Here is a 27883-nt window from a genome sequence, read left to right as displayed (position 1 = left end):
TGGGCACCAAATCGTGCCGTCAAGGCACTGGATTTATTGAAAAACTATATACATATTAAAACATCTTTATATACATTTTCTCTGTTACAAGATTACAAATATACAAATGCAAATTCCATCAAAGTCAGCATCTTGTACATTAGAAACAACTGCAGAAAACCTATATCCTAATTCCATCAGTTAAGCTGATATTCCTCAATCGCCAGTTAAAAAAAACTGGCACAGCTCACCCAGCTTCCCAAGTCCAGCTCATGACAGTGAAAGCACAGTGTTTACATGGGACGCTTTTCCAAGGAAGCAGTGACGTTTGGTTCCGAGGGAGGAAAAAATGTCTGTTTAAAATTCTGAGAGCCTCATGGTGGTTCAGAGAAAACTGGGACTGGTGGCAATCCTCTTAACAACATTTTGATGAAACTCCTTGATGGTCTTCTCTCAAAATAAGTAATGAAGTTATTACTTCATTGTCCTCTGACTGGTCAGGGCAACATACTCAACCCAGCTGAATGCAATAAATAATGATTATATATAATTCTTCGGTCAGAATGAGAAGTATGTCCTTGAGCAACAGTGTTTCAAATTGAAAATTGAAGTCCTAGAAGAGAGGTCTCTGCTCCACGGAATATCTAATGTGGATAGCCACCAGGTGTAACCTGCTATCTTCATCCTCATACTCCAGAAAATTTGCTCTGACTTGGGTACCAGTTTGAGTCCTTATTATACAGGAAGCAAAGGTGAACTGGAGATTTGAGACTGTCTTGGGAAGGGCCAGAAAGGAAAATGGAAGGGGCATGACTTATGAAATAGCCCATCTGTTGATCCTTAGCTCCTCTAAGAAGTCTCTCTTTCACTGAGTCCTAGTCACTATCCTGCACATCGTAGGGGTATGAAGGCATCATCTCAGTTTCAATATTCACTGCTTTCTGTAATTTTCTGTCCTGTCACACTTTTTCTTCCTCCAACTACCCCTTTCACCAAAAGGAATCAATCCAGGAAGTTGCTAGGGTAAAATGTCAAATATTTAATGGAGGACACCCAGGTATCCCATGAGTTGCTGTTGTAAACACTGCAGAATTGTTAGTGGCCAACCCAGGAAGTAATACTAGGAAAGAGATGTCCAGAGCCACACGGTGGAAAGAACTGGAATCTCTGTCCTTAATCTTAATGCACTGATTGTGAAGGAGGTGGGGATCATCCGCGTGAGCATCAATTCCAGCCTTCAGTGCCAGAGACTCTCAACGGAGTCCCCACAGAGGGGCTGGCGCCCTCATAGTGCTAGCTTTCCAAGTAACGGAAGATGCTTTGCTTCGATTCTGAAGTGCTATCATCTGTTTTGAGGCGCTTAGGTGAAGTGGATGTCATTAAAGACGGACCCCTTCTTCGTACCTACAGAGCAGAGAAAAGAGACAAGAATCAACTCAAGACCTTTGTACAGGCTGTGGTTCACTCATACTTAAGCTTCAATTAGCTCTTAAGCAGCTCATAGTTAAATCATGGATAATTAGGAAAAAAAAGAAATTGAAAATTTCCAGGCAAGTCTCACAGCTGATTATACTTACTGGGGGTAGCAATCCCCTTGTACCTTACTGGGAATGCAAGATTAACACTATAGCATAAATCTTTAAGCCAGAAGTACATATATATTTTCAATTCAATTCAATTCACTCATTCATTCACTCTGCTTTGGAGAGTCACAGAATGAGTTCTCAAATTCCCTACCCGAGGCTTAGATGATTCCTTTGCTGCTTCAGCCTTGACAGGAGAAAGTGTATGGAAGACAAAGTTTCTAGAATTTCGGGGAGCACTGGGGTTGAGGTCAGAGAGGGCAGCCAGTTTCTGAAGCACAGCTTTGGGCTGGTTGAGCAGGGAGCCTGTCTTCAGCTGAGGAAAGAAGAGTCATCTGGTATCAAATTCCAAGTTCCAAGAAAGGAGAAGCCAGCTCCTCCCTGCAACCGCCAGGTATGGAGGGGACACATTTCTACCCTGCTCAAATAGAAAAGAGATAGCAGGCTCCTTTGACACCTACTTCCATTTCCCACAGCCACCTCCCTCCCCTAATGACAGAGCATTCCCTTAACCTGACTGAGGCCTTTTAACATTGCAAATCATGACTTCAGGCGAACAAGGTCCCCAACCAACCTGGCTGTCACTTCCCGGTTTGATGGCTTCGAAAGGATTTCTGAATAAAGACTTTGATTCTTGAATAACCACGGTGTGACTGACTGAAAAGAAAAGACAGAGAGGCCTGCTCTGGGCAAAACTGGGTAAATTACTTTTAAATCTAAACAAACTAACAGGCCCTTAACTAAACTAACAAACTGAGGCCAGAGGAACTCTGATTATTTTATAATCATGATTTGAAAGTATAGTAAGTGGTTAAGACAGACAATTCAGCTAAACTTATTGCCTAATTAACAGTAATAATAAGGAAAAACAACAGTGGTAAGACAAATTCCAGCTCTAACACTTAGGTATATAATCCTGGGCGACTAAACAAAGAAGCCAGAATTCACTCCTCTGAGCTGCCTTACAGGGGTTCCCAGGTGGCGCTAGTGGTTAAGAACCTGCCTGCCAATGCAGGAGACTTAAGATGCGGGTTTGATCCCTGTGTTGGGAAGATCCTCTGGAGGAGGGTATGGGAACCCACTCCAGTATTCTTGCCTGGAGAATACCATGGACAGAGGAGCCTGGCAGGCTACAGTCAATGGGATCACAAAGAGCTAGACACGAATGAAGCAACTTAGCACGCACACATGCACGAGCTGCCTTAGAACATAAAGCAAAACCAGCTATATACACTCTCTACTACCATATCCAATAGAATTAGATTGAAATAACATTGTCTCTGCCCATTCCAAGGGGCCCCTTTAAGATAATATTAGACACAGGTCCATGACTAAGCTGCAACAGCCTCTGAAGGCTGGAGTCACCTCCAAGGCTCCAGCACCAATAGCCCAGGGGGACAGCCCCTGTGAAGGACTAAGAGCTCACCATTCTTCTGCAGAGCTTTGGCTGTAACCTTCTTGGCCAGCATCATAAACTGACTGTCTTCCCCAATCTCTTCTTCATCTTCAGCTGCAATTTTCCCCTGCTGTGCCTGAAAATAAAAATCAGATAGCATTAACAGAATTAGCATAGCCTGGAAGCTAGAGTATTTGGGATAACATTTGTTTTCCTTTTTGCTACCCTCTGTTGCTTCAGACAAAAAAAAAAAAAAAAGTATTTTGGACAAAAAACATGAATACAGCTGCCCATAGTAATCTTTTCAAAGCACAAAAGAAAATTCAAGGATTAAAAGAGACAGCAATACACTGCCCAAGGTTTTGACAACTATCATGACAAGGTGGGTGACTGAGATGACCCTCCTATCTAGGGTTGGAATAGGCGAATCTCTTGCAGGCTTCCTACATGGTCCCGAAGCCACTGCTCTCGTTCAATTCTCTCCTTTCTCCATCTGGCTTCCGTCTCGTCAAGCTGTTCTTCAATCTGATCATCATCAGAGTCTCTGTGGAACAAGTCCATCTGGGAAGCATCATCTAAAGCAAAGAGTTAAGGCTATTAGCACTCTGCAATCCCCACAAGAGAGGGTGTCTGGACAGACACTAGTGAACCCTGTTCATTTACAATATACTGACACAAGCTTTTCCCATCCACTAATGGAAAATAAAGGTCAAGGCCAGGTCCTCCACAACTGTCTGCTATAGTTTTGACCTCCGCTTGCCGGCTTAAATTGGACAAACATGGACCTTGTACCATTTGCTTCTAAAGGTAATGATCAAGATACCTATATTTTTCCATCGGAATCTCCTCATTCGTCCAGGACCATCGCTGTGCAGGTCCCCATCAGCAAGGTACCTTTCTTGGTACAAACGTAGCTGCCGCTTATCATCATCTAACATTGTTTTCCTACGACGGGAGAAATACAGTGTTCAAAGCCAGGGCCACTCTGGCTGGTTATAGAGCCTGCCTTAAGATGCAGCCCACTGCTCAGAAGGGCTTGTTGGGATACTAACATGTGTATTTTCTTGACTTGACTCTGCAGTTCCTCATCAGAAGGAAGTACTTCATCAATCACATCCTCTTCATATTCATCAAGCTCTTCCCCATCATACTCGTCTTCGCTTCCCACATCACTCCCTGACACCTCTGCCTCGTCCTCCAGGTATTTCTTTAATCTCCTGGAAAACAATATTGAAAATTGGAAAATACAACAATTAATATACGCACAGTAATGACAAAAGCAGAAAACAAAGCCATCTCTAATAACAAGCATAAATTAATAATAATAATACATTTGTATAATACTTAAAAGCCTGTTATTTAATATATACTTTGTGCCAATAACTGTGCTTTGGGACATTATTGCATTATCTCAGGGAGGGGATATTATTATTGTTCCTTTTGATTTACAGTTGAAGGAACTGAAACTCAGAGAGTAAACAACTTACTGATGGCCACACAGCTGGGAGGCAGCGGAGTCTGGATTCAACCTAGGCTGGTGACTCTAAAGCCAGAACTCTCAATCTCCTCTATATACTTGAGACATACCTGTCAGAAGGTTCATACTATTTTGTTTTGCATTTAAGCTTACCAGCTTCAGGAGATAGACTAGAGATAGTATGGTATGGAAAGGTAATAGACTGGGGTCTTCCTGCTGCTGCTGCTGCTGCTAAGTCACTTCAGTCGTGTCCGACTCTGTGCGACCCCATAGACGGCAGCCCACCAGGCTCCCCCGTCCCTGGGATTCTCCAGGCAAGAACACTGGAGTGGGTTGCCATTTCCTTCTCCAAGGCATGAAAGTGAAAAGTGAAAGTGAAGTCGCTCAGTCATGTCTGACTCTTCGCAACGCCATGGACTGCAGCCCACCAGGCTCCTCCGTCCATGGGGGTCTTCGTACAGCCTGCCAAATCTTGACCCACAAGTTACAGGTATGACTGAGGCTCATTTGTTGCTATTTAGTCACTCAGTCGTGTCCAACTCTTTGTGACCCCATGGACTGCAGTGCACCCGACCCCATGGACTGCAGTGCACCAGGCTTCCCTGTTCTTTACTCTCTCTGGGGGATTGCTCAGACTCATGTCCATTGAGTCAGTGATGTCATCCAACTATCTCACCCTCTGTCGCCCCCTCCTCTTCTTGCCCTCAATCTTTCCCAGCATCAGGGTCTTTTCCAATGAGTCAGCTGCTTCCATCAAGTGGCCAAAGTATTGGAGCTTCAGCTTTAGCATCAGTCCTTCCAGTGACTATTTAGGCTCAGTTCAGTCAGTTCAGTTCAGTCACTCAGTTGTGTCTGACTCTTTTCGACCCCATGAATTGCAGCACGCCAGGCCTCCTTGTCCATCACCAACTCCCAGAGTTCACTCAAACTCATGTCCATTGAGTCGGTGATGCCATCCAGCCATCTCATCCTCTGTCGTCCCCTTCTCCTCCTCCCCTCAATCCCTCCCAGCATCAGAGTCTTTTCCAGTGAGTCCACTCTTCACATAAGGTGGCCAAAGTATTGGAGTTTCAGCTTTAGCATCAGTCCTTCCAATGAACACCCAGGACCGATCTCCTTCAGAATGGACTGGTTAGATCTCCTTGCAGTCCAAGGAACTCTCAGGAGTCTTCTCCAACACCACAGTTCAAAAGCATCAATTCTTCAGCGCTCAGCTTTCTTCACGGTCCAACTCTCACATCCATACAGGACCACTGGGAAAACCATAGCCTTGACTAGACGAACCTTAGTTGGCAAAGTAACGTCTCTGCTTTTGAATATGCTGTCTAGGTTGGTCATAGCTTTCCTTCCAAGGAGTCAGCGTCTTTTAGGCTCAGTCAGTGGTAATCAGCACCACCACAGGTTGGTTTTTCTGACTTCAGGTCATACTGAAAACAAATCTACTGTTGCCTTGCGTTCAGATCGCTGTTATCGATGGTCGAGAATGGCAGAAGCTTGATGGCTTTCTGAAAGGTGATTTTTATCAAAGACTTGCATTATTATTTTAAAGCTGAGTTCCTCTAAATCCTAGGGTTCCTGAGGAATTCCTTCAGGGGCCAAAAGCCACTAAGCTCCTCAATCTTCCCATCTAACCCTCTTTGAGCCGCTCAACTTTTAGCTGCCATTCTTTATAAGACTGCATTTGAACAAAGGACACTATAGTTAAATCAGGTTAAGAACCACTGCCTTAGAAAAAAATCTATAGATGACCCAAAGCTGTATGAGATGGTTAATTTGACAGGTGACAAATTAGAATCCAAAACTGATCTCAACAGAATGGAATGATGGGCTAAACACAACAAAATAAATCTAACAAGGATCAATCTGAAGTCCTATATTTGAAATCTAAAAGTCATCCACATACAATAAAATGTGAAATATCTATTAAAACAGTTTTTATACAATTTTCAATATCATGGAAAAATATTTACAGATATAGTAAGTGGTGAAAAAAGCAAGATGCAAAACTGTATATATAAAAAAAACTTTACAGATCTCAACCATATGAAAATATATGCCTAGCAAAGGCAATAATAACCACTACCACCGCTTTCACAAATATTCTGAATGGTGGACATGGATGCCTTATCTTTCTGTATTCTTTTAAATATCCTAAAATAAATGGCTTACTTTCATAATCAAAACAACAAAATATTTAAAAAATTTAACAGTGGGTCATTTGCCTGAAACTAGGATGAGGAAGACCTGGGATGCTGGTAATTCAAAGGAAAAAAGATATGAGAATTTTAATCATCTACTGGATCTTCAGGCTCTCCAGTGACTCAGCTCTTATGCTTACTGGTCACTTTACAAGTAGTAGGCAACCAGAGCAAGGGATGAGGTTGCACCACCACACAGAGCAGTAGTCAGACCACACCTGAAGATAAAGAGAGAATCCACATACGTGAAGAGTCTGGAAGCAACATCACGTGCGAAACAGCTGAAGAACTAGGGATGTTTAGTACAGAAATCACTTGAAGAGGATGTGACTATCTTTGGATACTCAAAAGATATCATGTAAATGGATGTTATTCAATCTGTGTTAACCACAAAAAGCAAAAATAGAACCAGTAAATGTAGGTAAAATGGTGGTGGCAAGCTACAGCTCAACTGTCAGGAGAACTTTCTTGCAACGGAAGGAAGGGCTGTAACACCTACATTTGCCGTTTTGACTTCTCCGACTGCTGCAGGAGGTCTTCCTCATCCTCGTCTTCACGGTCTTCCGGGGTCAGATCCTCCTTGTCAGAATCACTGTGCTCATCCTGCAAAATCATACAGTATCACGGGCAAAGCTACACAGCATAAAAATGCGTCCTCAGCTAAGACAGGATTCAGAAACTTCTGCCCAAATATTTCAGTCTAGGAAATTGCTTTTGATAACATGCCAAACAGGCTTCTCAAGAATTCAAACTACAAAACAAACACAACTCCCCAGCAGCTCTACACGGAGTTCAGTTATGATTACTTTGTTCCCTTCAAACTCACCTCATCACTATCAAACTCATTATCATTTGGGACAAGCCGAAAGTCTCCAAATTCCTCCTCTTCACCTTCTTCTTCCCTAAGATGCAAATCAACAAATCCATACACAAGTTGTTGAAAGCCAACTATAAGCAGTCAGCCAACTTAGGGACTGAAAATATCTTATAGCCCCAACAATCTCTTCAAAAACAGGAAACAAGATACCCTGCCTTTCAAAAAAAAAAAATTTTTTTTAAACTGTGATAAAATACATACATCATAAAGTTTGCTATCTTAACCATTTTAAGTGTACAGTTCATTAGTGTTAAGTACATTCACAGTGTTATCCAACCAACCTCCAGAATACTTTTCATCTTAAAAAACTAACTCTATACCCTTTCAATACCAACTCCTCATTCTTACCGCCGCACAGCCCCTGGCAACCACCTTCCTACTTCCTGTCTGTATGAATTTGACTACACTAAGAACCTCGTATAAATCATACAGTATTTGCATATTTGTGAATGGCTCACTTCACTTAGCATAATCTCCTCACAGTTCATCCATGTCTTAGCATGTATCAGAACCTCCATCCTTTTTAAAGGCTGAATAATATTCCACTATGTATGCATCCACTTGGGATGCTTTCACCTTGTGACTATTATGAATAATGCTGCTAGGAACACGGGTGTACTAATATTTACTAAGAAACTGTGTTCTCAGTTCTTTTGTGTATATACCCAAACGTGGAATAACTGCTGGGAGGGAGGAAGTATTTAAGAAATGGGGTTTTGGTTTGTATTTCCTTAATCACTGGTGATGTTGAGAGCTTCCATGTGGTTTTTCTTGCCTTTTTTACCCTGTTCACAATCAACTAAATGAAAGCATTATAATAAATAATTTCACTGTTCAAATATGAGACTCAAACCCACTGCAACTCTCAGACAGGATATGAAGCCCCTAAGATGACCATTTACCGCTAAGCCCAAAGAAGCTACCCCTGTACTTTATCAGAAGGGGGAACTTGCCAAATTCCCTCAGATCACTGGGACTCACCGGTCTGTTGGGAAAGAGCCTGAACAAAGAGCGAGTGCTTCTTCCATTGGATCACCCAGGCTGCTCTCCTTCTCCTGCTTATTTAACTCTGATGGATCCAAAGTAGAGACATCTACATTACAACAAAGAAAAAGATTTGTCACCAAGAACTGACAGCTTTATCCTCTTTCCCCAGCCATCTGAAGACATGCCAGCTCAACACAGTTCTAAGGTAAGCTTGCCAAAAAGAGCTCACCATCCATTCATTCAACAAATCCTTATTTAGTGCTTACTATGTGCCAGGCACCAGGGAGACGCAGTGAATAAAACAAAGATCCCAGCTCCCAAAGAGCTTACATTCTAGCAGGGGTGTGAGGAGAAAGGGGTGCACAGGTGGAAGTAATAACTTAGCATTTATATGAAGTTTACTCTGCAGCAGACGCCGCTCTAAGCTTTGCACATATTCTAGCCATAAATGACAAGTCATATGGCCAAAGTTAAAGCAGTCTTAAGGTGATACTTCACCACCCTAAAAAAGGAAGAGCTCTAAATGTTAGGAGCTAAGCAGTGAATTCAACCTAGGTTCAAGAATCCACCATGGCTGTTTTCTGTGAACATTTCACCTGAGATTAAGGGACTTCTTCGCATGGACACTGACTTACGGTATTTGGGTGGGTGAGCCTTCCTGCTTTGTTGGATAATTACCCTGAGAAGTAAATTTTCCTGAACAAAGATCCAGAAGTTCCTCCATGTTCTCTTTCTTGTCACTCTTCCCAGGCAGAGGCTTTTCAGCCTGAGATGCAAACTTCCCGGTACACAAATCCAACAGTTCATCCATGTTAGCGTCCATGGCGTTCTCATCCATACTGGCCAACGGCAACCGAGGCTTCAAATCTTGGTATTGATTCCTGTGGTTTCTAACATTTAAGAACCTACAAGCCCAATGAAGAGTGTAAGAAATGCTTCAGGAAAAAAAAAAGTAGTGGGGGAAAAGCCTGAACTCATTTCCAAAAGCAAAGTTAGAAGCTAAATTCTGAACCAGAAGATAAGAGTGTCAGATTTTAGCCTGTGATAACCTTAAGAGGGAGGGGGATGTTTATGAAAGAAGGCTATTCAAAAGACAAAGGGTAAAGGCTAATTTGGGGCTTCAGATGGTGCTAGAGTAGGGCCTGGTGTTACGGCCACATAATGTGCCACAGAGATGTCAATTCTCAATGCCACCCAAAAATCCTAACGTAGTGCGACAAAAGTCAAAGTGTTAGTCACTCAGTCGTGTCCGACTCTCTGCGATGCCATGGACTGGGGGCCTCCAGGCTCCTCTGTCCATGGAATTCTCCAGGCAAGAATACTGGAGCAGGTTGCTGTTTCCTTCTCCAGGGGATCTTCCCGACCCAGGGATCAAACCCAGGTCTCCCGCACTGCAGGGAGATTCTTTACCACTTGAGCCCCCAGGGATATGGATACAGGGAAATTTGATGACCTTGTAAGAGTTATGCAGGTCTAATAAGGTAGAAATTGAAGGATCAGAACGCTAGCAAGGCTATTTACTTTTTATTTTCTAGACAGACTTTGTTCAGACTTGTAGAATATAATACTAATGGTCTGCACACCTCTCTTTCTCAGAAGAGAAAGCACAGATGGAGTGACAGAAGCTCGCTTTATTTTTAAACAAAATTAAGCAGTACCCAGCACAATCCCACCCACAGAAACATAAAGCTACCTACCCATCTGCATCCAACAGTTGGCTCTGAGTGTCATCTTCTAAGCAGAACTGGAAGTCTCCTGCTCCTAGGAAAAGTGTCTTAGGTTCTGGGGAGGCGTTATACAGATCTTGGGAATCCTCTATGGGAAGTGAAGGCTCAGACAGCTTTCCTGAACTCTGGCACCAAAACAAAACCAAACAAAAAACATTTTACAAAAATGTCATTCACTGTCATGACAACAACAGAAGCTGCTATTTGTAAAATCTAATCTACTCTCAGGCAATTGCAGTTGGGGAGGACAATGCATAGCCAAGGGAAGCATAAAAAAAAAACATCCTCAAGAAAGAAAGAACCCTGGATGAGGCTTGTTTTTAATACACAAAGGGGGTGGATTTTTAAAACTGAACATACATAATGTGGTGGGAGTTTTGGGCTTGGACACACTTTATTTAGCAATGTGGGAGGGGAGGAGATTAGAAAACCATTACCATCTCACCTTAGAGGCTGAACTGACCAAACTGGCTCGAAATAGCCCTGGGGAAGGAGATCTGAATCCTCCTGCTGTAGGGAAAAGACTGGTCCCACGGCCTGTTTGTCTGTTACAAGGCTGATAGGATGGAAGTGTAGAGCCTATCAGCTCAAAGCTGCTATTGTGGCTGCTCTCCTTTGTCAGTAATGAGCATGAATCATCTTCATCTAAAGAAAGACAATTTTAAGTGCATGATTCCCAGAAATAAGTCAGATTTGTTTAGGAAAAAGAGTTGAGAATGAAACTGTCTGGTAAGATCCACTGGTAAACCTCTCAAGTTCCATGTTTCAAAACATTACATTAAAGGTCAATTATGGTACTAAGATAGCATCATACAATCAGGGTTTATCACTCTGAGCTAAGTGACACCTCAAAGTTCCTATCTTTTTCTCACCTTCCCTAATGCCTATGATTACCCTTTCCATTATCTAATTACTTATACATCTTCCTTTGATCTACATGGATAGAAATGTTTCATGTTTCACTCAATCAACACATATTCACTAACGACCTATTAAATGCTCAGGGTCAACTGGAAAGAAGCTGCATGTAAGATTTCAAAAACTGGACCAAGAAAAATATTTGGGATTTTTTGTTTGTTTATTGGCTGCACCATGCAACTTGTGAGATCTTAGTTCCCCAACCAGGAATTGAACCTGGGCCCTCAACAGTGAAAGCATGGAGTCCTTGCCACTGGACCACAAGGGAATTCCCAAGAAAAACAATATAGTTCATAAATTCCTATCACTGTCACAGGTAAGACTGGGAAAAGTTTACCAAGGTTCAGAAAAATGGAACCTTAAGGAATTGTAGTCCTTAAATGTTAAAGCTGGAGGATCAGAGAAAAATCAAGTGTCAAGTTCTACATTAAGAGTCACTACTTACCTAATTTGCTAGGTCTTTTGCCTGAGTTTTCATCTATTTCTGATTTTTCTTCACTAGGAGAGTAACTACAAAATAAGTAGGTAAATTGAATATCTGTTTCTACTTCTTCCAAGAGGGGCAAATTCCCTGGTATTTACCAGGGAATCTTATCTTTCCTTAGAATTACTTACCCCATCTTGGAAGAGCTGTCCTTGAATAGAAGGAAGGTAGAATCAGATGAGAGAGGCTTGGGGACAGAGAGGCCAACTGACTTGCCAATTTCACCACTGCCATCATCGTTTTCTTTATCTATTTCCTTCTCATCTTTGGTTTCTGTTTCTTCACCACCGAGAAGGAATTCTGCAGTCTTTACCAATCACGCCACCCAAAAACAAAATAGTACAAGTCAAAAATTTTTAAAGCAAACATACTAGCCTGAAATCTGGCTGCTTAGTTACAAGTCACGTCTTAAATCTGAACAGGTAAACCCGAAGAAAGCTCAGTCCAGCCACCATCATTAATACAATTTATTAGTTGTAGACACTTCTAGAGCTCTTTTACACTTTGTTACTTTACCTTTCACCCTTTCAAAACTGCTACGAGATTCTGAATGAACTGGATTATCATTTAACTGAGTCAATAAGAGACTGCATGATTAGCCTGAGATTGCAGGACAACTCCTGGCCTTCAACCAGACTGTGACACCCTGCTCGGTTCAGCCATGGCTTTCCTTTTCTTTTACCCAGGGCTAAACATTAACCAGCTCTTTCAAATGACTCCACTGTTCAAACAAGGACACTTTTCTTTTTCCTAATACCAAAAATCCTATCATCACCTGTCTTCTCTAGGTGGAAAACAATACCTTAGAACGAGGGCAAGAGGCCCATCTACAAATACCTTCTTCAACAATTAACTTGGGAAGGTCTTAGCCTGAGAATTTATTCCAGACCTCAACCTGGCCAATGTTAAAAGTGCTTTTTTTTCCCCCTAAATAGAGAAATCTAAATGAACAACAAAGATAAAAGTCTTTACTAGAAAGCCATTTCGATATCAGCATTATAGTACAATATGTAAACCAACAGGTAGAAGCCAGGGCATGACTGTGAACTGCAGGTGTTCCATGGGGCTGAAAGAATTGAATGCACTAAGATTTAGTACACATGAGCTACCTTCATCTCTGACCCTGAAATCTCTTCTAGTCGAAAATGCTCATCATCCTCTTACTCAGATCTGATTTTCTCTTTCCCGTATTCATCATGACCTAGTAACAAAACCACATAATTGCCAGCAACCTCCTCATTGCCTTCTTCCTCCTCTCCCTCTTCTTTCTCCTCTTCCTCCTCCAAGGCTTCCTCTCCCTCCTCTTCTCCATCTTCCTCAGACTCATCTGTCATTTCTTCCTCCTCCTCCTCCTCTTCCTCCTCAAATCCATCCTCATTATCTAACTTGAGTAATGCTTGGCGTTTCTGACGCTCCTCCAACCTTCGGAGTTTCATTGCTTCTTGAAGTTTAGCTTTCAGCACCTGAAGCTTTTCCCCTGAGCAAAAGTATGAAGAGATGTTTTAGATGCAATGACCGACTACACACAACAACACAAGCGTCCATTTTAGGCAACTCCAGAAGTGTTTTAGGCACATCACAAAAGGAAAATCAGAGACCTTCATATTTTAGGCTTTTGTTATCTTAACAAAGGGGGAATATTAGAAATTGAGTGTAGGCGATAACTCCCATAATTGGGATATTACAGATATTATGAAATTATTATTTATAAAAGCAAAAAAAAAAAAAAAAAAAAAAAGAGGAACGGAGGCAAGTGGACCTTCAAAAATCTCTGGTTCAGAAGCCATGAAGGAAAATATTGATAACTGTACCCACATTGAAGAAAAAGAGAAACAACTCAAGAGTAAATATAAGCGAAAGATATCAACTTGTATTAAAAATAATGCTTAACCTCACTTCTTACTAGCAATACAAATCAAAATAATACCATTTTTTATATATTTGGCAAACATTTGTTATATCCATTATTAACAGGAAGAAACAGGAACTCTTACTGTCATTCAGAGTGAAAATTGGTACAACTTATTTTGATGGAAAATGTGACTAGGACTCAGTGATTCCACTGTAAGGCATTCTGCATCAGCATTTACTAACATATATGTGATATTAGGATGCAATATTGTGTGAAATACTAAAACGGAAACAAACATGATGTCCCTTAACAGAAGTATGCTTAAACAAATCGTGTTATACCTGTACAATGGAGTATCACGTGATGTTAAAAAAAACCCTCAAAAGCAATATGTATATCTGAACTCTTGAGTTAGATGGTCTGGATTAGGCTACTAATTCTCTTACTTACTAGTTATATAAATTTGAGCAAGTTGTTTAAATGCTCTGTTTATCAGTTTCCTCACATATAAAATAAGGATGCTGACGTTATTTACTGTAAAGCACCTAGAGCTGCGTCTGGCAGAGAGGAAGCGTTCAGTGTCTCTCTCTCACACACTTACACAATAGTAAATGCATATGAATTTTCCTAGGACACACAAGAAATTGCTAAGCTGCCTCTGGGAAGACTAATTTTTTTTTTTAATTTGTCTTTTAACTGAAGGATAATCGCTTTACAAAATTTTATTGTTTTCTGCCAAACATCAACATGAATCAGCCATAGGTATACATATGTCCTCTCCTTAATTTTTCATTCTATACCTTTTCCTAAGTGTTTATTTTTTTTCTATGTGATAAATTGCTCCTATTTTCAAAGTGGGAGTGGGAACAACAGACCTGTCCCTAATACAGATTACAAAGCAGATTGTATGATGTATGACTGCATTATTATTTTATCTTTCAAACAGACATGTACCTGCATGCAACATGGTTACAGATGTCTCTGACAGAAAAATCTTTTTGTTTATTCCAGAAATTTTTTTACTGCAGAAATTTGGTGTTTATTCCATTTATTTTCTACAATGGGTATTTTTTTAAACAATAAGACAAAAATTATTTTAAGAAATAAAGTCATCTTACCCACCTCATACAACTAGGCCATATCCAATCTACAGAGTCTCCAAGGAAAAAGATTCTATAATGTCTCACTATAGGGTCTTCAGCAGCCATAAAGACCAGCCAGAGTACAAGAGTCAGGCACCCCACCCGACTCAGGGTCAGTAAAAACATACAAAAAAAAACGACTCCGTGAACTCACATACCTGGTTTTGTGTGGCTTGCCCCATCCAGCTTCTCAGCTGCCAAAGTCACGGGCACCACGTCTGCCTTGAGCTCTTCCTTCCCGTCAGTGCCCACATCTTTCACTATGATGTTCACATTCACCTTCTGACCAGCCCTGGGTTTGGCTGCTGGATTAGCATGCTTCCAGAAACGCTGCTTCAAGGCTTCCAGTTCTAAACCAAGCACCAACCAGTATGTCAGTTTGCCTTTTAGATTCCAGTTAAGAAGTACAAGCTAGGTTCAACAAACTTGTAAGGAAAAAAAAAGTACAGAGAGACACCAAAAACTCCTTTGCTACCAACACCTGTGTTCAATTCATGTAACTTAACCCAAACTAAAGGACTACTGTAACTGTTCTTCCTCAATGAGTTCCTTAAAACTCCTTTTAGGGTAGATATTTACACCTGAACTTTCTAAATAAGTGCAATTCTTTTTAAAAAAGCATTAAGCCGGTAGAAAAATACCATACTCCTTAATTATGCAAGGGCTTAATTTGTCACAGGTTTCAGTCTCCTTTTAAAATATTCCGTATTTTGAACATCTCACTGTTTATTAGCAATCTCTCTAAATACAAGCAAGGTCTATTTTAAAAATGGAAAAAAAGGGAATTCCCTGGTAAGCCAGTGGTTAAGACTCTGAGCTTTCATTGCTGAGGGCCCAGGTTCAATCCCTGGGTGGAGGGAACTAAGATCCCAAAGCCGTGTGGTGTGGCCAAAAAAAGGAAAATAATAATCAATGCCATTAAGGATGTAACTTGGTGGCAGGGCTGAAGTTTCTTTATGAAACTTTTACACGGATATAATCAGTACACTGAGAAAGGAAATCCCATTGAGAGGTGGTCCTGGGCTTCCCAGGTGGCTCAGATGGTAAAGAGTCCACCTGCAGTGTGGGAGCCCTGGGTTCGATCCCTGGGTTGGGAAGATCTGGAGAAGGGAATGGCTACCCACTCCTATATTCTTGCCCGGAGAATTCCACGGACCAAGGAGCCTGGTGGGCTACAGTCCATGTGGCTGTAAAGAGTCAGACATGACTGAGCGACTTTCCCCACACATCAACTTATATACAAGTGGGAACATACACAGGTAGTGAGTGCAGTGGTCTAACCACAATATGGCCTTTCCCTTTCCCCACCGCTTTTGCTCAGAACTTTCTTTTCTTTCTTCCTCAGCCAGCTGTCACCTGGTACCAGCCCCTACTCACTGTATAACAAGCCAATCATACCACAACAGGATCTGTTGTAAGAGAGCTGACAGCTGTAAAGAGAAAAGAAAGGAAAAGAAGAACAGTTTCTTTGGGTTCGGGCTATTCTCATACACCTTCTCTTCCATGATAATGTGTCCAGGGTACTCCAAGTTTGGTTCTTTTTTCTAAAATTCACTCAACTCATACTTCGGTAGTTTTGTGGTTAGCATCCAGACGTGGTTTTTCCCCTCTCTAAAGGGTCTTAGTAGAAAAAGAGAACTGGAAAGAAACCTTTTTCAGTGAGTCCCTGACATTATTTACTGGGCTTCCCAAGTGGCGCAGTGGTAAAGAATCCACGTGTAATGGAGGAGATGCAGAAGTGGGTTCAACCCCTGGGTCAGGAAGATCCCCTGGATAAATGAAATGGCAACCCACTCTAGGACTCTTGCCTGGGAAATCCCATGGACAGAGGAGCCTGGTGGGCTACAGTCCATGGGGTCACAAAGAGTCAGACATGACTTAGTGACTAAACAACAACAACATCATTTATTTAGTTGCAAAAATCCAACTCCAAAGGGATGGCATGTTTACACTGCAAACCAAAGAGTAGGGAGAGAAGCTGTAAGTCTGCATCCCATTTCTTATTAGTTCAGTAAGTTGGAAACAGCAGGCAGTGGCAGTGGGAAGGGAACAGAAGTAGGAAGGTCATCATTGGTGCCAAGAGAATAAAACAAATGGAAGGGGAGGAAGATTACTCAGGACCTAAAATAAGAGTGAGGCAGGAGTAGCTTTCATTCTTCTGGAGAAAGCCAGGCTCCTCAAAACTCTTCATCCCCCAACCCAACGGAGCACCCACTTCCCTTGTCCTTTACTACGCAACTCAATCACCACCCTCCTCATCACAGAACCCCTGTTCAAGCTCCTCTACCTCCTTCAGTCTTCTCCCAGCTTTCATCTCCTCTTTAAGTGAAACATCTCCACTCCAGCTCATGTCTCCACCTAAAACCCCTGCACCCTCTGGCCTCTGGTCACCAACCACCTTGCAATCTTCACTTTAGCTGACCAGAGCATCCTCTGCTTTCTCTTGTCTCTGTGTCTTTTGCAGGTCTGTCCCCTTCACCAAGAAAGCCCTCCCTCACCTCTCTGACTTGTATCTCCTACTCAGGCTTCGGGACTCAGCTCAGGTATCAACTCCTTCTAGAAACTTCCCTGACTCCATGTGAGGAACTCTCTCTAGGCTCAAGGTATGCATAGCACTTAATATCCAATTTTCCTGCCTGTAACTCCTATTAGATTTAAAATTCCTTGAGAGCAGGGACTACATCTTACTGGTACATACAGCAAGCAACACCAAACACCATGCTAAGTAAAAGTTTACTGCAAAAATGAATGAATGCTGACCCTAACTTTATATATATTATGAAACAGAGTAATCTGGAAACCCAACATTCATGTCAAATATTAGTTCTGAAGGAAAACATATCCTGAGTTAAAAATAATGCCTATTATGAGCCAGGCATTGTCCTAGCTCCCTGTATAAGCAATTGCAGCGTTGGAAAAATTACCCAATCTCTCCAAACCTCATTTTCTTCATTTGCAAAATAATACTTGGGGTTATGAGAATTAAAGATAATACTAAAAAAGAAAAATCAATCAGTATCTAATACATTCAGTTCAGTTCAGTCGCTCAGTCGTGTTCAACTCTTTGCGACCCCATGAATCACAGCACGCCAGGCCTCCTTGTCCATCACCAACTCCCAGAGTTTACCCAAACTTGTCCATCGAGTCAGTGATGCCATCCAGCCATCTCATCCTCTGTCATCCCCTTCTCCTCCTGCCCCCAATCCCTCCCAGCATCAGGGTCTTTTCCAATGAGTCAACTCTTCACATCAGGTGGCCAAAGTATTGGAGTTTCAGCTTTAGCATCAGTCCTTCCAATGAACACCCAGGACTGATCTCTTTTAGAATGGCCTGGTTGTATCTCCTTGCAGTCCAAGGAACTCTCAAGAGTCTTCTCCAACACCACAGTTCAAAAGCATCAATTCTTCGGTGTTCAGCTTTCTTCACAGTCCAACTTTCACATCCATACATGACCACTGGAAGAACCATAGCCTTGACTAGACAAACCTTTGTTGGCAAAGTAGTGTCTCTGCTTTTCAATATGCTATCTAGGTTGGTTATAACTTTCCTTCCAAGGAGTAAGGGTCTTTTAATTTCATGGCTGTGATCACCATCGGCAGTGATTTTGGAGCCCCCCAAAATAAAATCTGACACTGTTTCCACTGTTTCAAAAAAGGAGTTTTCTTCCCTTTCCTGTTTCTCAGTCTGAGATGATAAAGAAAACTTCTATTCCCATGTAACAAAATTTCATAGCGTCTAGTATAAGTTTCTTCCTCACCTGTTAGTCTGAGGCTATTTAGGTAACGTCTAGTCCCACACAACAAAACTCTCTCCCTGCTCTGGGCACCAGCTTATTCCCAGGCTTCTTTGCTAATAGAGCTACGCTAGTTCTGTTACACAGCTCTTCCACCCCACCACCTGCTCTGGTCAAATTGACTTACACGTCCTCCCAATATGTACCACACAGAGCTCTTTCTGTCCCTCCCAAGAACGTCCTTCCCTCCACTTCCACAAAATCCACCCATTCAATCAATGACTTAACTGATACTGTGGCTGACCTAGCACCCGCCAACCATATGCTATTTAATGAAGCAGCATCTCGATGTAAATAATTTCACTAATAATAAAAAGAACAGCTACCATTCGAGTGTGTCTTTATGCTTTCCATTTGTATGCATTATTAACAGCTTTACTCTAGTGCCGCACTGTGAACCAGAAGTGTTATTTCATTTTTTTAAAGTTGCCTTGGAGCAGTCAAATAGCATACTCAAGTTTAAATAGTGAGTAATGTCCAGATTCAAATTCTGATCTTGCTACCAAGCCTAAGCTCTTAATTATCAAATGACACTCCCTCAAAGTAGAGGAGGGAAACCCAATTTTACCTACAAATCAGGAAATCTACCCAAAGTGGGGAATACCTAAGTTCTCTTTTTTTATTTCTGGCTGCACCATGCAGCATGAGGGATTTAGTTCCCTGACTAGGAACAGAACCCGTGCCCCCTGAGGTGGAAGTGTAGAATCTTAAGCACTGGACCTCCAGCTAAGTCCCTTGGGCTCTCTCTTGAAGAATCATTCATTCACTCCTTAATTCATTCAGTAAACATGGCTGCCCAACATATAGTCATCGACTATGGAAGCACAGGGGATAGAGGAGGAACAAGCCGTAAGATCCTCACTGAAGTATAAAGGGGAAGAAAGTGAACATGTAATTACATCTGATTATTCTTCAAGCCTTCCTTTAACCACCTATTGTAAGAAACATCCCTTCTCTGAACTTCCATGCTTTATTCTTAATATTTCTTTCAGCAAAGAATACACTACCTTTTTTCCATGTTAATTTTTTCCAATTATTAGTGACACATGTTCCTGATAGAAGATGCCACTTTCCTGTATTACTGCTATTTGCTTCCTTCTTATCTCCCCTGCTAGAGTCTAAGCAGCTTAAGCGTAGGATAAATGTCAGATTTCTCAAGTATGCCTTACAGCATCTTACATGAAGTGGGTAGTTTAATATTTCTTGAATAAGTGAAAAAAAAAAAAAGAAAGAAAAGAAATTCAGTTTTGCAAGCAATTTGCTGATGTTTCTAACCGAAAAACTGAATTGAATAATGCTTTTATCAATGTCATACCACAAAACACCACCAATGTACCCTCCTCTGTACATTAACTAGCAACAGGTTTCCCTTCTAAACGAAGTTCAGAATGTCCTGATACCTTGCCAAATGTACACAGTGATTTTTATCCATATCCGGTACATCGGTATTAAGACCACGTGTGGTTGTTTGTTTCCCCTGTGTTCCCTGTCCTCCACACTGGCAAATAATAGAAGCTGCCAGAACAAATCATTCTAGAGAAGCTCCCCACAGTTCAAAGAATTACCTCTGTTGGTTTCAGCTTCTTCAAGTATCACAAAGGAATCTCTGTCAGCACCCAGCTGAGGTTTACCGAAAACATCTACTCCCAGTTGCTTAAGTCTATCCACAGTGAACCTCCTTGCTTTTTCAAGCGGCACCACTGCTGTTGATTCATTTTGCTGGCTGGGCTCTTCCACCTTCTCATCTGCTGCTTCTGTTCTTCTCAGGCCTTTTTCTTGCTCAAGGGCATGAGGTTCAGGTGCCACAAGCCCTTCAGTCTGATGCTCTTCACTGTCCTTGTTCCCCAGGACGCTGCATTCTTGACGTGCCACCGAGACGTCCCCAGGTGAAGGTCTAGCATCACTTTGCTCCTGTTTCTCTGGAACTTCTAGCTCTTCACTTCCTGTCAACTCTTTCCCGCAAGGCTCATCGGATCCAGCAGTGATCTGGGGTTCCTTTGAAACTGCAGGAAGCGCATTAATTTCCACTGCACATCCTGCACCTGTTGTCTGTGCAGAGTCTTTGCTGTGGTGGTCGCCATTCATCTCAGTTGTGCTTTCAGCGTCTGTGGTTTCTTTGTGATGGCTTGCCTGATACTTAGTGGACCTAGAGAAAACAAGCTGGAGTTAAACATTCTCCTAAATGCGAAACATTCCCAACCCTTTGCACATAATGCATTGGTTAGATCAGTTTTACAGGACCGAGGAATCTGAACTTTTGACACCAGGTGTTTGCCTCAAAACTGAATGTTTATGAAAATTATAATCACAAGGAAAGAAGGTTCTTACTTCAGGAGCGCCATGGCATTTCCCTGGCAAGTGGGCCGGGGTTTACGTTTGAAGAACTCATGAACGGTTTTATTCTTAGGCATGTGATATGGAAGATTAAGTGCAGACTCTATAAAATGGAACAGAACAAGCAAATGCATATACTATATAGTCTGAAATGTTGCTTTACATTCAGTTAATTAACAGTACAACCAAAGCCATCACCAGAAATAGAAAACAATCCTGCCTTTAACATAAAACAGGATCTAAGTACAAAAGAATTCCACAAAGACCAGTGGCTTTTAAAACTAGCTATGAAATCAACTGATCCAAGAAGTTTTTTTAAAAATACAAATTTTTGAACCCCATTTCAAGTCTATTGAGTCAGAATTTCTGTGGGGCCTAAGAATTTATAAATTTGGTTTGTAAAAGAGATCCTGATGCAGCCAGACTATAGACAACCCTTTAAAATATTCCCTCCCGGGACTTCCCTGGTGGTCCATTGGTTAAAACTGCACTGCTAAAGCAGGGGGCTTGCGTCCGATTCCTGGCTGAGGAACTAAGATCCCACGTGCTGCGTGGCCAAAACATTTTTTTAAAGTTTTAAATAAATTTTTAAAATGAAAAATTCCCTTCTTACCACCACTAGTTCTGGAAATTTTCTTAGTTTATATTAATGTTTCAGAGGCTTTAGAACAAAGGCCATTCATCAAGATCAATTCTAAACTTCAATGTTTACCGTATAGGTTTCTTTACCTCGAATAAGGCGCTGAGTCTCACTATGCAATTTTTTTAATGCTTCCTTACTTAACTTGGCTGCCTTTCTTTCCTTAAAGAAAACAAAAAGTGAGACTACATTAATGCTTTTACCAAGAAAGATAGATATCCCTTAAGAGTCTGCTCTTCCCAAGAAAAGATAGAGAAGAAACAGTCATCTCTAATAAACTCAATACAATGTACACTTCAAGAGCTCATTTATTTGCAAGTCTCTTAGAACTGATTCAACCTAATTCATATCTGTGTTCCTACTATGTATGTACAAAGCAATATCCTGGGAATCAGGAAAATACAACAGATACAATAAAATTCCTGAGAAATCCACAATCTCCTGGAAAAAGAGCTCAGCATGACAAATATTAATATATAGGGCTCTACCTCACCTTCCTCGTGGTGCCTTTTGACAACTCAGTTTCTTCTTCAAATGAATAGACCCCACTCTCCAAAGACAGTTCTTTTTTCTAAAAGAGAAGGTTGCAAATGGATTAATAGAGACAAAAATTAAACCGACACAAGAGGATGTTGCTTATGCAAAGACTGTTTTTGCACTCCAACATCACATCATGCTACATTAATAATAAATCAATAATTATTAAACACAAAATGTTAGACACACAACATCCTGTAATGACTAGAAAATAAATTAGATGTCTCCAATGGAGCTTGGGGCCTCATTTCTTACACCTCTGTATTTCCCTAAAGAGGGACAATGACCCCTCAGGGAGCTAAAAAGATAATCTTAGGAAGAACAATTATGCTTCCAAACACTCAGGACAAGGATGCTTTGACTGATGCTTCTCTTTCATAGCCTTCTGGAAACCCTATAGGTTCATTTCCTAGAGGCCATTAAATTATAAAATTTACATCTCTTCCCCTTTTTCACCCGTTTCTTATACAACATAAAGTATCTTATGGGACTTCCCTGGTGGTCTGGTGTTAAGAATCCATCTGCCAACGCAGCTGACATGGGTTTGATCCCTGGTCTGGTGCCACAGAGCAACTAACCCTCGCACCACCAACTACTGAGCCTGTGCTCCAGAGCCTGTAAGCAGCAGCTACCAAGCCCTCAGGCCTAGAGCCTGTGCTCTGCAACGAGAGAAGCCACCACAATGAGAAGCCACACACTGCAACCAGAGGCGCCCCCGGCAAGCGCAGTCAGCGAAAACACACGCACAGCAATGGAGACCCAACGCGGCCCACTAAATAAATAAAATAAAGCACCTTACTTTTTGCCTCAAAAAGTAATGAGAATACTAGTTTGGGATAAATAAGGGATTGGAGGAAGAGCAGAAGTAAAATCAAAGCGAAAACATGAGAAAAAGAGTGAAAGATGGAAAAAATTAGGCAGCTGAAAAAGAAGGAAACAAAAAATGAGGTACATTTGAAAGAATAATTTGCTGTTTCCAGGGCAGATTAACGTTTTAGGAAAAGAGAGCTGCTTTTAGTTCTTGGAGGTTGTTTCTGCACTCAGAATATAGCTTTGAGTTGGTCAGGACAATGAAAATACTAGTTTCCAAACAAGTTAGCATGTCTATTACTTGTACTGCATGGTTCCAAAATTAACAGCTGAAAAATTTATATCAATTGACATGTGTTTTTCTTCAGTTAAAAAAAAAAATTAAGGTTCCATCAGTAAATCAGAACATAAAGCAAAGGTTCGAAGCCGTGGGTTCACTCGTATTGGAAAAAAATTAAGGTTCCATCAGTAAATCAGAACATAAAGCAAAGGTTCGAAGCCGTGGGTTCACTCGTATTGGAATCATTGTTTACTTGCCTTGTGCTTTTTCACTTTGCTTTTCACAGCCGCCCTTATTGATTCTAACGACTCTTCATCTTCTAATGGAGAGTGATTTTCCTCCTCCAACCCAGTTTCAAAAAGGTCTTTATCCACAAGTAGACAGCCACTGTCATTAAATGGCTGTTTCACATCATCTTCCTGGATAACACATAAGGAAAAAACAAGATTCAATCATTTTAAATCCAGTATTTTACTACATCATACAGCAAAATGCATCAGGACAGAAAAGTTCACGTGTCATGAGCAGACAAGTATATGGCATCCTAGAACATTATCACTGGTTCCTTTGTCATCCTTTGAAATCCATGCTGTGATCCGATGCAATCGTCCAAAACTAACTTAATCAATAGTACCTTTGTTTTTGAAAAGTCAATTAACAGTTCATTAAGCAACTAGTTTATAAAATTTGAGGACAGTTCTTCTAGTTGCAAACAAAGACTTCCGATGGATGGATGCATGAAAATTCCTCCTATGAAAGCTAATTTTCATCAGATCAGAAACAGCAAAGACTAACTCTGTGTGCTCACAAAGAAAATCAGAAATCTATTTATTTAGAAATGTCCTCTTGTATCCAAAATGGAGAATGAGACCAACAAACAACAGATTTGAAATTACATACCTCATTGCAAAACAATCAACTCAAAGCTATATTCTGAGTGCAGAAACAACCTCCAAGAACTAAAAGCAACTCTTTTTTCCTAAAACGTTAATCTGCCCTGGAAACAGCAAATTATTCGTTCAAATGTACCTCATTTTTTGTTTCCTTCTTTTTCAGCTGCCTAATTTTTTCCATCTTTCGCTCTTCTTTCTCAAGTCTTCGCTTTGATTTCACTTTTGCTTTTCCTCCAGTTCCTTCTTTACCACAAATGGGCTTTTTGGAAATCTTTCTGTCAACTGTAAAGTCCATAGAGTTTTCAGACTGGAGACTCATCTCCAAGCAAGGTGTCACTTGGGTTTCAGAATTCTCCTGACATAAAGACTCCTCAATGTCACTTTCATCACTGTCTGCCAGAGTTTTATAGATCCTTCGGGCTTCTCCATTCTTCCCAGCACACAGGTTCTCTTTATCCTCCTCTTCAGCATCGTCATAGGTAGTTTTCTCTGGAGACACATCTGGGTCTTCTCTTTCAGAGTCACTCTCTTGCAGCACCTTCCTACTCTTCAATTTCCTGCTCACAAATATCTCTTCATCTGAATCTGGAGGAAACACAATTTTTTTTTTTTAGAGGTCTACTGTCATTTGGCCTTTTCCTAGTCCCACCACTCCTCAAAATCATATCCAATTATCCAAGTGATATATCACCTTGTGAAATTATGTAACTAAGAACTAATTGCAGCAAAGCAAATCTAAAAATACGTTTTGAAAAACATTTTCCCTGGAAAATATCTCTTACTGAGAAATGTAATTATATATATTTACAAAGTGTAAAGCTGTTCTGATCCTTCTGGCAGGTGTTAAAAATCCTTTTATTACAGAATGAATACATTTAACCAGGCAATGTGCTAGCTTTTAGATACTTTATACATTCAATAATTTAATAGAAGTGGTTATTTTCAAAAGAGTACATGCACTATTATTTTGCTTTTATAATAAACAGAACAAACAACAAGGTGAGGCATTAATAATTTTAAAAATCAAGAGAATAATTTAATTAATCCAGTCCACTTACAACCCACGCCCCCACATTCTATTCCTAAAAATAAAAGTAATAAAGTACTGACTGTTACAAACCTTGTTCACTCAAGGGCCCAATTGTTTCACAGCTGCCCTGTCCACTGTCTGAAGGACTGTCTGTTTCCTCTTGTGAAATGAGTTTTGAATCATTGATTTCTAGGTGAACCTAGAAAATGAGAATATACTTTGTATTAACCAGCAAGTGACAGAACACTCTAAGTACATAAAGATACATAAATCATCATGGGATCATCAGACTGAAATAAGGGGAAAAAAACCAATACAATGGTTTAACGAAAGGATGACATTAAATGTTACTGGCTAGAACAAACAAACTAAAACTCATTGTTCATCTTTGAAGGATATTACAGAAGCAACACTTTGAGTTATGGTAAATAAGAATCAAGCATTATTGTGTTTTTCTGTGTGAACTATTTCTCAGGGTATCCATGACATGTTAAATATCATCACACAGAGGCAATCCAGATATGGGACGCTCTACAGGACAAACTATGTCATTTCTTTAACAATAAATTGCAAGAATAAAAAGAAGGAGGGGGACTTATAAGGAGAGTTAAGATATTTACACATACATAGAGATAAAGCAATACCTGCAATATGCAGGCTTTGTCTTAAGCCTAATTCAAACAAACTGAAAGTATATGTAAGAGTCAAAGCAATCTGAACTCTGATAATTTAATATCAAGCAATAATTCTAAATTTTTTAGGTATGGTAATAACATTATAGTTATCTTGTTTGGAATGCACTTACCTTTTAGATATGTATAATGACATATTTGTGGATGAAGTATGTGTGGAAATTTGGTGTCAAGTAATCCAGTAAGGGGGGGAAGTGCATGGGGGTGTAAATGAAACAAGCTTGGCATGACTTGATAACTGTAGGAGTAAGGTGATGGGTTCGTTATAACAGCTTTTCTATGTTTGTTTATGTCTGAGATTCAGCCCCAAACTATCCCCCTCCAATTTTTTAAGTCACAAGTGAAAAATCTAAGGAGAAGGGAGTTAGTTGGATGACTTGACTAGTCAATGATCAAGCTAACCCTAGATACCAGTTCCCCAACAACCTTGGTGTTTGCAGGACTCTGAATCAAATTCTTACTAAGGGGGAAAATACATCTGTAATGTAATGGGGCACAAGACCACAATCGAACAGTTTCTGAGACAACTACTAAGCTGACTTGAATGTTTAGTGCAATTATTAAAATAATAACAAAAAATAATACAAACAGAGGAATCACTGAAGATCGTGATGTATGCTGTTGATTCTCCCAACAACTCAAAGCAGTAATAGTACTTGTGGCTATGGAAACTGAGTTTAGGCAACCACATGGCTCACTCCAAGGTGATGCTCCTAATCACTCAACTCTAGGCAATTTGGAGCAGAACAAGCAATAATCAGGGCCAGAAACACAGCGAGGTTAGGAGGTCTCAAACACTCAGTAGTCAAAAGGATTTTTGTGCAAAATTAAAATTTAAAAAAGCAATGGGTAAATTATGGCCCATGAGGTCAGCTGCCTGCTTTTGTGAAGTTTTTTTGGAACCTGGGCCAGGCTAAGAGTCAGGTGAGTAAGGCAGCGTAGTGCAGATATAGGGTTGGATTGTGTCTTCATTTCAGTTTGATATCTTGTTCAAAACCAAATTATGGAATTTTTTTGCATTAAATTTTTTAAAAACTACATAAAATATTATCTTGAACAACAAAGTCCTACTGTATAGCACAGGGAACTCTGTTTAATATCCTGGGATAAACTATAGTGGAAAAGGATATGAAAAAGAATGTGTATATAAGTGTAACTGAGTCACTTTGCTGTACAGTAGTAATTAACACAACATGGTAATTCAACTACACTTCAATAAAAAAAGTTTAAAAAATTATCTTGATTACTGAGTATTTTAGCGCCCCGTTAAATTTTGCCCCATACTGTTTTACTCCAGCCCCAGCTCCAAAAAAGAACACAGATTTGAAAGATGCCTCTATGCCAGTTCCGAGAACGATCAGCCAGTCACCACCCGGAAGTCTTCCAAGACTGGTGCCTTCCCTTCTCGGGACCCAGGGCGATGACTTCAGAGGCCTCTTCCAGACCCAGTTTGGAACTCCTTAAGACTCCTGCTGTCCAGAGAATTATGCTGCCGCGACTTCCCTGGTGACTCAGACGGTAAAGCGTCTGCCTACAATGTGGGAGACCCAGGTCGGGAAGATCTCTTGGAGAAGGAAATGGCAACCCATTCCAGTATCTTGCCTGGAAAATCCCAGGGACGGAGGAGTCTGGTGGGCTACAGTCCGTGGGGTCGCAGAGTCGGACACGACTGAGCGATTACGCATGCACAGCACCCTAGCGGTCCGGTTCGGCTGGGTCCTTCCTCTTTGGGGGGCGCTGTTGTAGGAAGCGCTCTCGCCACCGGAAACGCGCCAAAGGGGCGGGCGGAGCAGGCTGAGCTGGGGCCGGCGGCCGGCTGAGCGCGACGCAAGGACCTGGTACAACCCGGCCGAGGGACTGAGGCGAGAGGGACCCAGAGCCGGGGCGGACCGCTGGCTCCCGAGCGCGCGGGGCCCGCGGATTTATCTCCGCGCGAGTCGAGCAGCCGAACCGCCGCGGTGCGGGCCGGGAACTGTAGTCCTCCCGCCTCCGCGACCCGCTCGGCCGGCTCGACCCCTGCTCCCCCACCATCCCTCGGCGCCGGGCCCCCGCAGCTGCGGATGGAGGCAAGGGCACCAACTCACCTCGGAAACCACTTCACCCGTCATGACCAGGGCCTCCTCAGCGCGCCACTCGGGAGGAAACAGGTCCCCAGTTCCCTTACCCGTCGAGACGCAGCCGCTCCCGCCGTCTCCAGTCAGGCAGCGGCGTTCGAGCTTTCGCGCCCAGCCGGAGTGGAGGCCTCGCCCTCGAT

At 41.5% G+C, this 27883-nt stretch overlaps 1 protein-coding gene and 1 non-coding gene across 2 annotated transcripts; both read right to left on the bottom strand.

The window, feature by feature from the left end:
• CLSPN (claspin) lies at positions 1 to 27877 on the bottom strand. The gene is made up of 25 exons (XM_040231707.1): positions 27714 to 27877; positions 25028 to 25136; positions 24044 to 24492; positions 23272 to 23433; positions 21881 to 21958; positions 21477 to 21549; positions 20742 to 20850; positions 19979 to 20559; positions 14779 to 14970; positions 12859 to 13103; positions 11758 to 11933; positions 11588 to 11652; positions 10670 to 10869; positions 10195 to 10349; positions 9176 to 9402; positions 8492 to 8603; positions 7460 to 7535; positions 7133 to 7236; positions 4011 to 4175; positions 3782 to 3903; positions 3406 to 3533; positions 2989 to 3094; positions 2137 to 2219; positions 1717 to 1878; positions 1 to 1383 (listed from the first exon to the last, which is right to left on the bottom strand). The coding sequence occupies exons 1-25, from the start codon at positions 27735 to 27737 to the stop codon at positions 1273 to 1275; spliced, it is 4014 nt and encodes a 1337-aa protein (XP_040087641.1). The 5' UTR covers positions 27738 to 27877; the 3' UTR covers positions 1 to 1272.
• TRNAE-UUC lies at positions 11338 to 11410 on the bottom strand. Its single transcript has one exon. It is a non-coding gene; the product is annotated as a tRNA-Glu (tRNA).
• Positions 27878 to 27883: the final 6 nt, after the last annotated feature.

This window comes from Oryx dammah, unplaced genomic scaffold (assembly GCF_014754425.2).
Source record: "Oryx dammah isolate SB20612 unplaced genomic scaffold, SCBI_Odam_1.1 HiC_scaffold_28, whole genome shotgun sequence".
Lineage (NCBI taxonomy): Eukaryota > Metazoa > Chordata > Mammalia > Artiodactyla > Bovidae > Oryx > Oryx dammah.
The sequence above is the reverse complement of the archived record's forward strand: the minus strand, read 5'-3'. Positions and strand labels throughout refer to the sequence as shown.